The sequence below is a fragment of the Juglans microcarpa x Juglans regia genome, chromosome 2D (assembly GCF_004785595.1).
Source record: "Juglans microcarpa x Juglans regia isolate MS1-56 chromosome 2D, Jm3101_v1.0, whole genome shotgun sequence".
NCBI lineage: Eukaryota > Viridiplantae > Streptophyta > Magnoliopsida > Fagales > Juglandaceae > Juglans > Juglans microcarpa x Juglans regia.
Window position 1 is genome coordinate 4,027,770 of NC_054596.1, and position 13,312 is coordinate 4,041,081.

Consider the following 13,312-nt stretch of genomic DNA (forward strand, 5'->3'; position numbering starts at 1 on the left):
TTGGCGAACAAAGCAGGAAGCAGACGATTGGCACGGTACTGACGCTTTAACGACCGCATATAAACCGACACAGCCGGCCGAAGCAGCAAAATCTATGATCGGATGTGGTCGTCCCTTTCTCTCCCATCATCAACCCCCCGTAATAGCACCTCCGATTTTCTCTCTCTGTCCCTTTCACCATCCACCATCTTCCTCTCTTCCACTCTCTCACTTGCACGCACACACGCTTTCCTCAGAGGTTTCGAGCACCCCGGAGAAAGTTTATTTCTTCTTGTTTTTTTTTTTTTTTTTTTTTGTTGTTGTTGTTTTTGGTTTGAAAGGAAGTTCAAAATCCACTACGCCGAACGAAATCTAATGAATGAGAGGGAAGAAGAGGTACTTCTTGTGGAACCTTGCGGTGTCTCTGTAGTTGGCAGCGCCGGCGGCAATGAAGGATCGTGGTAAGAAACACCGCGACGTCGTTTCTTGGAGCAGGTTCTTCTGGTGCACCCTCGTCGTTATCTTCTCTTGCGTCATCTTCACTGGTTTCACCTTCTCAACTTTCCGCCTCCTCTTTGGAGGTACTGTGATCGATTTATTTAAAACAATATATATGTAATTCATCTTAGAATTTACGATTTCTTTTCATTTATCATGATCTGATATGGTTCTATTTGTTCACTTTTATTTTTATTCGATATAGTGCTGAGTTATTCTAAAACAGAAATAAATGAAGTAGTACTAGTAAAATAGATTGAATTAACTACTTTCATAACTTCGTATGATCATCTGAACAGAAACGTTTCGACCAGCGCTGGTCTTTAAATGGCGAGCTCCGGTGATGGAATCCATTCCTGGCGACTCTCCAGTCACTCGGTCCATCTCAATTCGAGAGACGGTTATGCTTCCAGACCAGGCTCTTATTTTCCTGAATTACCTTCCGTCGGCTCGGTTATTTACCAAAGAGGACATTGACTGTGTTTATTTCTCGGCCGAATCGTCGCAGCGACAGCTGAGGAAGCCGCCGTTGGACGTGGAAGGCGGCGGGGATCGAGATAACCAGATCGTACGGTGCCCGCACCAGCCACGAGGCTTCACGGTCTCGCTTGCCTTGAAATCGAGCGGCCACGTCCCACCAGTGGGGCCCTCGCACAGGTGGGACTCGCTTGCGTACGAAGCCATGATCGATCGGGACAACACCACGATCGTGTTCGTGAAGGGCCTTAATCTACGGCCCGAAAGACTCTCCAATGTTTCGAGATACGAGTGCGTGTATGGCTGGGATTTCAGGAGACCAAAGTTTTTACTGAGGTCCGACGTCGTATCGATCGCGCAGGAGATTGTACGGTGCAAAACCCCTTTGAGTGTTCTGAACAGCCCACGTAGGATGAGCACGAGCAACAATTTTGTCAAGGTCTCAGTCAGACTGAAAGGTAGAGGAATCTTCCGCTCCATAGCCCGACCGGGGTCGGGGCTCCGCCCTGGAAACGACCCGTATACCCGAAAACAGTACGAGATGTGTGTATGCACCATGCTGCGCAACCAAGCACGGTTCTTGAAAGAATGGGTGATATACCATGCCCGAATAGGGGTGCAACGATGGTTTATCTACGACAACAACAGTGACGACGACATCGAAAATGTGATTGATAACGTCGTGGACATGTTATTATCCAAGACCAAGGACATAGACAAGGAAGTCAATTACAATATTACAAGGCACGTGTGGCCATGGATCAAGACCCAGGAAGCTGGGTTCTCCCATTGTGCATTACGGGCAAGGGACACGTGCGAGTGGGTTGGGTTTATTGATGTGGATGAGTTCTTTTACTTACCATCGGGTCTGGTGCTGCACGATGTGTTACAAAACCAATCGAGGTACAGCTATGTTGGAGAGGTGCGCGTGTCGTGCTACAGTTTTGGGCCATCGGGTCTCAAACACGTTCCGGAACAGGGGGTGACTGCCGGATACAATTGTCGGCTGGCGGCACCGGAGAGGCACAAGAGTATAGTGAAGCCGGAGGCATTGAACTCCACATTGATAAATGTGGTGCACCATTTTCATCTCAGGAAGGGTTTTGAGTTTGTGAATGTGGACAAGGGTGTGATGGTAATTAACCACTACAAGTACCAAGTTTGGGAAGTTTTTAAGGAGAAATTCTATAGGAGAGTGGCTACTTATGTGGCTGATTGGCAGGATGACCAAAACGCTGGGTCCAAGGATCGAGCTCCTGGTCTGGGAACTAGACCCGTCCAACCTCCGGATTGGTCGAGCCGGTTTTGTGAGGTCACGGACAATGGCCTCAGGAATCAGGTATTGAGGCTCTTTGCAGACCCAGAAACACAAACTTTGCCTTGGCAAGAGGTGGGTGAGCAAGGCAATCTTAGAAAAACGAGGAATAAAAGGAAAGCATAGTGAAAGTTTATGACTTAATTTGTAAGATACATATAATGTTTCTAGTTTTTGTATTTTTTTTAGTACTGTTTTTTATAAAGAAATTATATGTTGTAAACAAATTCTTTTGTAGAGAGACTCAAATAGAGGCAATTTAGAAATGAGACTATGACATACATACTCGAGAGACATCTTCATGACTGACTTGATTGGAATTTTATTTTATTATGTTTATACTCCTCAATTTCGTGGAGTGATGGATGCCTGTTAAGCATCATTTCCATGGCTGCTAATTTGAAAACAGAATCATATTGAGGAAGATCGAGGCCAGGAAGTTGGGGAGAATTCTAAAGATTGAATTGTTGTTAGAAAAAGCAATTAGTGCAATCCCAGTTTAACATATTTGTAAAAGAGAAGTGTTACCTACACAAAGAGAGTATATACAAATAAACTTACAAATTTATAGGTTTTTATGTGATCTGTTAGATCTGCTTTACAATAAAAATAATTTTACAGTCTGATGTATTGTATCAAATCAAGTCAATTTGTGAGTTTATTTTTATGTAATCTCTCTATAGAAAAAATGTTTCCTTTTGTAAAAAGCGAAGGACCATTCACGCAGAACTTGCATAATTTAACCAGTTGGGAAACTTTCTTTTGAATCATATTTTATTTTTACTAAAACGCAATATATACACTCTCTTTTCCAGTATGTTTTGATCATTCTAATCACTCTTCCTCCGGAAGAAAATCTATTTACGGTCTGCTTTTGATATATACTCAAGATGGCATAGTGTGATCAGTCTCATGATGTCGTTGATGAAAAAATGTTAGTATTTAATGTTTTTATAAGAATAATGCTATGGACAAGTCTTAAATGTATAAAATTTACATAAATCTTTTGTAAAAAAAAAAGAAGAAAAGTAAGTAATATTCATTTTTTGCATAGTAAAATTCACTTTTTATAAGGGAAATGATTTAAGAGTGGGTCCCGAGAAACGCTACCGGATGGTTTTTTTTTTTTTTTCCCTTACTAATGGTTAAAAAAGTATTTTTCAATGAGTTTGTAATTTTTCTTAAAAAAATAGCTAAGGAATTTGAAAAATTTTGAAAAAAAATTTCACTATTGGTGACTTTTCTTGAAAAAAAAAAAACACTTGGATTCCAAGAGTACCTCAAGTATTCTCACTACTATTCTTTACTTTATTATTACTTTTCACCTATTTTTTTTTACTATTAATTACTTTTTACTTTTTACTATTCTTAATACTTCTGTATAAATATTTTTGTTTAAATAAAATGATAAAAATGATAAATCACATATTTATATGTAGTGTAGAAAATAATAATAAGTAAAATTTCTCTTTTTAAAATTATAATAATATCTCAAAGATATATATTTTTTTATTTACTAAAAGATCTGCACACAAATAGAATTTCTCTTATAGCTATAATAAGTTACACATGCAACATCGGTAGACCACGGTGATAGATCGATGGTTGGGGGTTATACCGTTATAGAGCACTCAGTATCGTCTTTATTCATTAATATCTTATAAGATTTTACAAAACCCTTATTATTTAATTTTCAACTTTTCAAAAATATATTAGTTGATGAATTAGTAGTTGTTATTCTTGTTTCTTCGGTTATGATTGTGTTTGTTCTATTAGTTAGAATTTTTTTTTTTTTTTTTTTTTTTGTTAATGAGACGTTGCACAATTCACAAATCGAATTTGAATAGACGATTCAGGAAGTAGAAAATACTTCATTTGAAGATGGTGATGGATCAAATACATTTCATGCTTTTAACCCAACTCAAGATAAGAGTATTGACATTGGACTCATTAAATGAGTTCAATTTTTAAAATTTGATGAATTTATATTTAAAATCATTACATTGAATTCACCAAATATTAAAATCTGAAATTTTGAGCTGAAGTGCATTCTAATTCATCTTCAAATTTAAAGATTCATTATTCACACTCTATAACTATTATTTTATTTACTTAAATTATTATTTCTCAATTTTGAGCTACAATATATTTAAGTTAAGAAATAATAATTTAAGGATCAAATTAAATTATTAATTGACATATAGTTAATATAATTGTAAAATATGAAAAAAAATTAAAAATATTCTTATTAAAAAAATAATATTATATTATTATTTTGATAAATTTAATCCAATATTGAGTTATAGATAGAAAGATTTTAAATTTATAAAAAAGATGTACTCTTCATTAAATTTTAAGAATGAAAATAATAAATCCTATATTAATGCTCTAAAAAAACTTATTCAATGGTAACTGGTCTCAAATCTTTGAGATTGCTTTTTCCAATAAACTGGTTGCATTTCTTTATATTATTTATACCAATAACCGGTTTATGAATGAACTTCGTTTCTCAGGAAATCCGAGCAGCAGAAATCCTTAATTTGAGGCGTGGTGATCAGTTGGTCCTTTATACACTTCTTTACGAACTTCCGCAATCATATATAGCAGCTAAGATTCTGAAGCCAAAACAGCATCCAATTCGAAAAACTCGACCGTTGTAAAATATTATGCCGTGCTTTCCCAGCTCTACCTTCCTCCTCTATGCAGGCGTGTAGGGGAAGGCCCTCTTGCACGCCAGCCAGCGTGGCAAAATGCAACGCTGCGTTTAGTCATGGCAGAGGTGCGTTTCAAATTTTCAATAATTGGAAACCCAAGCCCCTGCATTTTCATGATGTTGGCGTTTTCTACCTCCTCTGCTCGATGAACCCTAACCGTAAGCCCTCTCTCTCAGATTTCGTGCATCCTCTTTCTCAAGATCGCTTCTACTGGCAGACGGTGAGTCCCTCCTCCTTCGTCTTCGTGGATTGAATCCGACTTTTGTTCAGCAGGTCCCTCTTCTTCCTCTGATTTGTGACCAATCTCTCTCTAACTCTTAGTTTCCGTAAAATGTACTTAAATGTATTGATAGATTTGATAGATTCGAAATGTTTGGTATCTCGGTTGTTGTTAAGCTCTTCTGAATATTACTGCCATTCATAAATAAAGCTTAAAGTTTAATTTCTCTTCAAATTTATAGTAATCGATAAGATTAAAAAAAAACCTCAAAATTTTCGAAATGGTTATGTTTGGTATCTATGCTGTCTTATAGTAATCGAAATGATTTATGAGGTGGCGGATTTGTGGTGTGCAGGACACATCCTCAACAATGGTATATAATAAAATAAGAAGATAACTTTGAGGTTTCTTTTGATCTTTTCTCCTCCTTTAGTAGCTGAGGTTAAATCCATTGTTGAGGATGTGTCCTGCACTCCAATAGTGTGGAGTCCACATCCTCCTCACTTGCAAATCTCACTAAACTTTTTAAAATAAGAAGATGGCTTTGAGGGTTTTTTTTTTTTTTCAAATTTGAGAAAAATAAAATGCTTGCTGACACTCCTAGTCAACAACCCAATGGAATCCGTACAAAGATGTTTAATGAAGAACCAAAACATAGTCCCAAAAACCCAGTTGAAAATGGGCAAAACGTGGATTGTATATTCAGCCCCAGATTCAAGTCTGTGGCTGCCACGGCCGGTTGGGATGAAGAGACCCTTCTGGTTGCGAGTCTTGTCGTGGAGGACACCTCTGATTGAGAATCGAAGTGCCGAAAACACTCTGATTTTAAAACCTTTCATCTTTATTTTCTTATTTTGCTTTAATTCCAAGATTTTTTATATTTGGTTTGATTAGTGGGAAATTCAGGAAGATAAAACCACCGGACACATTGCTATTAAGATTTCAGATTTTCCTTTCTTTTCTTTTATTTTGTCCAATTCTTGGTAATTAAAGGGACACTACGTGTTCCGTGTTTCAGAAAACGCAGGGCTCAGAGAAGGATTCCAACATTAATCCCAGTTGCTGTTCTTGATCTAGATGAAGAAGAAACTTCAAGAAAAGGTATTAACTTTCTCTCACTTCATCTAGATGAAGAAGAAATTTGAAGAACGGTATTAACTTTCTCTCACTTTATCTTCTCCTTGTCAAGATATGGATTACTGGTGCCTTTATCTTCTATATCTTGTTTTGTAACTAGGAAAGCTTTAGAGGAAAGAAAACAATTGTTTCTGGGGTATTATTCATGTACAGAGAACGTGAAAAGGAAGTCAGAAGTGAAAGCTGCTCTGAATGATAAAGAGAAAATAGGTGCCAATGAATCATCTGAACAGAAATCTCGTGTTTCTTACCCAAGTTTAGCTCCTCTTTGTATGGACAAGCTTAGGTATGAATTATCTTGCGCAGTAAGAATTTTTTTTGGTGGTTTGAATTGTCACTAGTTTGTTTTTTCGGTCAATTTGAACCAAATCGAGTTTTCTTTAATTAATCAGTTCTGATGTTCTTGCAGATCTGTCTAGTTTGCTTTCAACCGAGCACCACTCCCTGTGGACACAGGTAGACTCAATTTTAAATGAACTAAACAAAGCCTAAATTTGAATTTACCTCAGACTAGAGGGGATGCCTTTTTTTTTCTTCTCAGATACATATATTTCTTTGATTTGTTTCTAGGATTTTAGTTTCATTGATTTCACATTCTTAAGTCTAGTAGAGGATGGATGAGTCCTGACTCCTGAGTATTTATTTATCTTCAATTGTAGTTTTTGCAAGAAATGTTTAAGATCTGCAGCCGATAAATGTGGTATCAAGTGCCCAAAATGCAGACAACTAATAAGGTAACTCTCAGCTGTAATTTGAAACTAAACAGCTATAGGCTTTCATGTTCACAGGGTTTGTTTGTTTATAATATCATTTACTTGAGTTTGCAGCAATGGAAGATCTTGCAGCGTGAACACGGTCCTTTGGAATACAATACAACTTCTCTTTCCACAAGACATAGAAGCAAGGAAGGCAGCCAGTGCCTTGAATAGTCAAGAAGCAGTGTGTCAAAACCGCCTGGAAACAGCCTTTTATCTTGCCACTAGTGTTATCTACACTGATTCTGCCTTTGATGTATGGGCCGACTTGAAAGAAAGATTTTCTCAAAGTAACGCTCTGCGCCTTTATCAAAGCCGACAGGCCATTTCTTCCTTACGACAAGACCAGTCTTATGTAGCAGTTTACTTCAACAAGCTAAAGGGGTATTGGGATGAGTTGACATCTTATTCACCATTGCCTCCATGTAATTGTGGGGCAATGAAAACTCTCCATGATCGTGATCAAGAAGAAAAAGTTCTTCAATTCCTTATGGGACTCCACGACCCTTATGCTGTTGTTTGTGGACAGATTTTGCTGATGAATCCTCTCCCTCCTCTTAATAGGTCTTATGCACTTGTCCTCCAAGAAGAAAAGCAACGAGAGATCACCAATTCTCTCCATAGTTCTGATGGCATGGCCCTTGCTGTGAATCGATTTTTTTCGGGGTCACGTTATGCCTCAGATTCCAATGGGAATGGTCAGGGTCGTGGAAAAGGTAAAGATCGAACATGTGATCATTGTCACAACATTTGATGTGCAAGACAGCCATGCAAATTGTACTTTCTAACTTTCTACGGCTTTTACTGACATTCTTTTGAAAAAAAAAATCCATGAATTTTATTGATTCATCCTTGCTGAGAGGGAGGAACAATGTACCATTTACAGCCAAAAGAATAAACAATGAATTAACAGCGTAAAAAAGGAAGTCCTCAATAATCAGTGCGCAACAATCCGCAAAGCCTCCCCGAACCGATTTCTGAGCCGACAAACTTCATAGAGTTATTTTTAGCACCCTTTTGGCTAAAAAATCAGTTACCATGTTCCCTTCTTTAAAAGGAAGGCATAGGCGGCATTGATAGGGCCGGCTCAATGGGTAGGCAACTAAGGTCATCCTAAGGCCCCCCACCTGTGTAGGCCCCCAAAAGAAAAAAAATATATTATGATCCTAAAAGATAAACTATAGAAAAAATATTGGTCAGCATAAAATATGAAATTTTTTTTGTCTAAAATAAAATCAATCTTAAATGGTAAAATTTGGTAAAAAAAAAATATAGTAAATATAGAAGTTTTACTAAAAAAAATCTACTCAAAGTGTACAAAATTTTCAGACAATAATAAAATTGGAATAGAAGTAGCAAAAATATAATGATATATTACTCTTGAATATTTTATAAAATATGATGTTTATTTTGATATCGATGGCCCTATTTGTTTTTATAATGAAGTATTAAAAGAAGTATATACATGGAAAATGAATAATACTCTATTTACAGAAAAATTAGATTCTATTTTAAATTGTTATAGTACTAATAGATATTATTATTTAGAATAATATTAATATTTGTTTTGCATTTCAGAAAATTTTAATATTTAATATTTAAGTATTATTATCATTTTAAAATTAAATCGCCATGTACTTAATGGTTGCGCCACAAAATATAATGAGCCGCCCCTGAGCACTGAAGGTTTCGAAACAACACTTTGATTTCTTCCCAAAATTCTGGCGAAGGTCATGGTTACAAGGCTGACGCCGATTATGGGCAACATTATCTCTGAAGAGCAATCGGCGTTTTTGAAGGGGCATAGTATTTTTGACAACGTTGATATGGCGCAAGAACTAGTTCAAGGCATTAATAAGAAAGTTCGGAGAGAAAATATGATGATTAAAATTGATATGGCAAAAAATCGGATTAGTTGGAAGTTTTTGTTGGAGGTGATGAGACGTTTGGGTTTTTCAGAAAAATGGAGAGGACTTATTTTCAATCGTATTTCTTCTCCAATTTGCTCGATTATGCTGAATGGTTCAACTAAAGGTTTTTTCAAGCCTTGTCGGGGTCTTTGTCAAGACAATCCTTTATTCCTGTACCTTTTTATTTTATCTCAAGAACTTCTCTCTCGTATGATCCAAGTTGCTTTCCAAAGGGAGAAGGTGAAGCCGTTTATTGGGCAAGGAAGTACATTGATCAGTCATTTATTTTATGCTGATGACATACTCATCTTTGCCAATGGGGGAAAACAATCTGTTCGGCACTTGAAGAACACGTTACATGCGTATGAAGTTATTTCTGGCCAACAGGTAAGTCCTGGCAAATCATCTATTTTTTTCTCCCCAAAATTTCTTCTTAGTAGGAAACTAGAGTTGTTGCGGCAAACTGGCTTTGTGGAGGGACGTTGGCCCTGTATTTATTTGGAGGTGCCTTTTATGTAGGAAGGATGACCATTCGAAAATTCAGAAGAAGTTGGCCGGATGGAAGAATAAAATTTTATCTTTCGGGGGAAAAATTACTCTCATCAAGCATGTTTTATCGAGTATACCTGTTCATATTTTATCAGTGATGAACTTGCAAAAGGGGCTTTTTGAAGCTCTTAACTTTATTTTCTCCAATTTTCTTTGGAAATTCGTCTGGTTTGGTTGTAGCAGGTGGCGCTGTGATGGTCCCAACTATGAAACCCAGCTAGGATTTGGCGTTCAAAGAGATGGTCATGGCCCTACACCAGGTCGAATAATTATCCCCATTAAGGGGCTTGGAAACAAGCACCATTCCGGGATGGTCGGAATGGCGGAGAAAGTATGGATTGTTCGAAGATTGTTCGTTTGCCATAATGATGTGAAACGGCGACAAAGAAAGGCAAAAAATAAAAAATAAAAAAAATAAAAAAATAATAATAATAAAAAAAGGGCCGAAAGTCTCTTTTGATAAAAAGGTGAGGCCAAAGCTTTATGGTAAAAATGAATGGCCGAAAGTAAAAGCTGAGTGAAGTGGTTCACTGCGACATGAGCAATCAAAATTGCTGACCAAAAAAAAGAAGCAAGAACGGACTGATAAAGGAGCAAAAAAAAGGAAGGAAGAGCTGAGAAGCTTCAACTGAGTGAAGGAAGAGAAGAAGGAAGAGAGCTAGGTTATCATTCCCTGCTCTGATACCATGTAAAGAGAATATTTTCCACTTGAAATTGTTTCTCATTGAAAACGAAGGATACAGCTTTATACAGAAGATTTCCTATAATTAATTATGCTAATCTATTCTTGGTAATCTAAGTACATTGGGGTCTGAAAGATTTACAATAAATACAGCATGATACACATCCCATGAATATTGGGATATCATTGATTTTCTCAACACCAGGATATCATTGACCGTATCTCAACACCATGAATATCGGGATGTCATTGAACTTCTCGACACGGCGTGGGTCGAAAATATTCTAGCATGGAAGGGCAGAAGGCGAAGACAATGCGGAATCATGTTGCAAAGATTGCAACTTCAAAAACAGCTAAAGAGGGATTCTTACTTAAAATACACTACAAAAAAAGATACCAACTACTTTCCCTTTTATCTTCTCATCTTGGTTCAGGCACTTTCTACAAATGTTACAAATAAGATATCTACATTTTTTTTTTTTAATACACGTTTTTTTCTTTCCTCCACTTTCTGGAATCCTCTGTTTCTACACAAATCCAACCCCATTTTAAAACCTTTCATCTTTATTTTCTTTTTTGCTTTAATCCCAAGATTTTTTATATTTGGTTTGATTAGTGGGAAGTTCATGTTAACGGCTACACATTTATGGGAATTTACTTCCCCTGATTTATCTCCCAGTAAATCACGCTATCCAGAATCATTCTCCTCTGTTATGGAAAGTTTCTAAAATTTCCTCGTATGGCTTTTTGTTTCCTTCTTGTAGTCTGATCATATGGGATCTGTTTCTCAAACTTTTATATATATTCACCTTTTACTTTCAATGAATATATATGAAAGATACATTTGACATGGTATCATAGTAATTCTGATCCTGTTATTCTTCTTTTCCTCACGTTGATTTGCTCTTCTTCTTCCTATTTCCCATGGCAAATCCACATGTGTCCGTCGAAAACTTCGAAAACTCTTCCTATTTTGCGTCCATCAGTCCATACCATCTTCATGGTTCAGATAATCCAGGAATTATTTTAGTTTCCTCTTCATTAACTGGGGACAACTATTCCACCTGGAGTCGAGCCATGCGAATGGCCTTAAGTGCAAACATAAATTGGGTTTTATAGATCAAACAATTCCTAGACCAGACCCAACCAAGTACCCAGATGAATTTGCATCATGGCAACGATGCAATGACTTGGTTCTATCTTGGATTCTCAATTCAGTCAATGCTGATATTGCCACTAGTGTTATCTACACTGATTTTGCCTCTGATGTATGGGCCGACTTGAAAGAAAGATTTTCTCAAAATAACGCTCTGCGCCATTATCAAATCCGATGGGCCATTTCTTCTTTACGACAAGACGAGTCATCTGTAACAATTTATTTTAGCAAGCTGAAGGGGTATTGGGATGAGCTAGCATCTTATTCACCATTGCCTCCATGTAATTGTGGGGCAATGAAAGCTCTCCATGATCGTGATCAAGAAGAAAAAGTTCTTCAATTCCTTATGGGACTCCACGACTCCTATGCTGCTGTTCGTGGATATATTTTGCTGATGAATCCTCTCCCTCCTCTTAATAGGTCTTATGCACTTGTCTTCCAAGAAGAAAAGCAACGAGAGATCACCAATTCTCTCCATAGTTCTATGGCATGATCCTTGTTGTGAATCGATCTTTTTCGGGTTCACGTTATGCCTCAAATTCTAATGGGAATGGCTGGGGTCGTTGAAAAGATAAAGATCGAACATGTGATCATTGTCGCAGACAGAGATACCTATGATACCAAATACATTATTGCTAACAAAGCGTATCAAGACACCGGTTTAGATCTTACCCGGCATAGAGTCGTCTAGTTAGTTGATTAGTCTTTTGAGTTTGAAGCTTGCCACACATTACAGTGTGCTTTTAGTATAAATGATAGGAAATGCCACAATTGTTTGTTGCTCAAGCCTATTGAGTATGGTCTCTTTAAGTAATAATCCTTTTGTTATCGATCTGTTGTTCCATTTCACTTAATTATTTGTTTTGTTGGATCGTTTGCTTAAAAGAATATGAGATGATAATTTAATGATTAGGGTTATTTATCAATGTGAAATCCACGAAATGTTGGCTTTATGTGTTGAAGTCCCTGCCCAAGCAATCAGTCATTGAGGGTTATTTATCAATGTGAAATCCACGAAATGTTGGCTTTATGTGTTGAAGTCCCTGCCCCAAGCAAGCAGTCAACAATGACTGCTTGCTTCTCAACCTCCAGCGTGCAGCACCCAGTGCCTAGCGCCCAACTGTCTATTGAATGCATATTAAATGCATTCATACGGTAATGCGATATACATTCGCTTATAAATTGAAGCTCCATGCGAGAGCTTCAGACACACCCAAGAAGAGAAAAGAGAGAGAGCCTAGAGAGTTCTGAGAGAAAAGAAGAGAGTTGAGTTGAGTGGAGTGTGATCCTTCTCCTCTGTAATATTTTCTTGTATATCACTATTTAATAGTGAAGCTCTTTTTCTGTGGATGTAGGCAGTTGCCGAACCACGTTAAATTTTTGGTGTCACTGAGTGCGTAGAGTGTACTCTTTTATTACAACTTTTATCCCTTCCGCTGTGTTGATTTTCCTAACATTATGAAGGATACATTCCTCATTCAGAGTTCTATGTAGTATGAAACAATAAACGGATTCACATTAATAACAATATATATTCTAATATCAAAACCTCATGATTGTCCAACCACTTAGCAAATAACTAAATTAATTTAGAAAGGTCAACTTCTATACGCTGCTTAACGATCAGCAGCTTCACGTATCTTTCAATATTTCCTTCACCTAACTATGAGCAGCACAACATATTTCAAAGCTTGGGGGATTCATAGTTCTCTTAAGAATTCATAGTGTGAGCACTGAGCCAGCTTTACAAATTCAGACTTCTACTGTGCAGCCCTTAAATAGTCAGTCCAAAAGGCAGCAGCAGGGGTTTTCATTGCTAGTTTCTGTGAGAACACTTGCGTGCTAAGTACTGACTTCTAAAGCCCTCCAGACTTCATTCATTAGATATAATACAAGATATTGTAATCTTGGACTGACCAT

The 13,312-nt window shown here is 37.1% G+C and overlaps 1 protein-coding gene across 1 annotated transcript; it reads left to right on the forward strand.

Moving 5' to 3' along the window:
* Positions 1–2,559, forward strand: LOC121251160 (glycosyltransferase family 92 protein RCOM_0530710-like). Its single transcript, XM_041150508.1, has 3 exons — positions 1–139; positions 321–560; positions 777–2,559. Exons 2-3 carry the CDS (start codon positions 428–430, stop codon positions 2,393–2,395), a joined length of 1,752 nt encoding a protein of 583 aa, XP_041006442.1. The 5' UTR covers positions 1–139; positions 321–427; the 3' UTR covers positions 2,396–2,559.
* Positions 2,560–13,312: the final 10,753 nt, after the last annotated feature.

What these genes read in the sequence shown, in the direction of transcription:
- LOC121251160 (XM_041150508.1), top strand. Translation starts at nt 428, where the DNA reads ATGAAGGATCGTGGTAAGAAACACCGCGACGTCGTTTCTTGGAGCAGG. An exon ending in TTTCCGCCTCCTCTTTGGAG is followed by an intron (nt 561 to 776) that starts GTACTGTGATCG and finishes TCATCTGAACAG; the next exon opens with AAACGTTTCGACCAGCGCTG.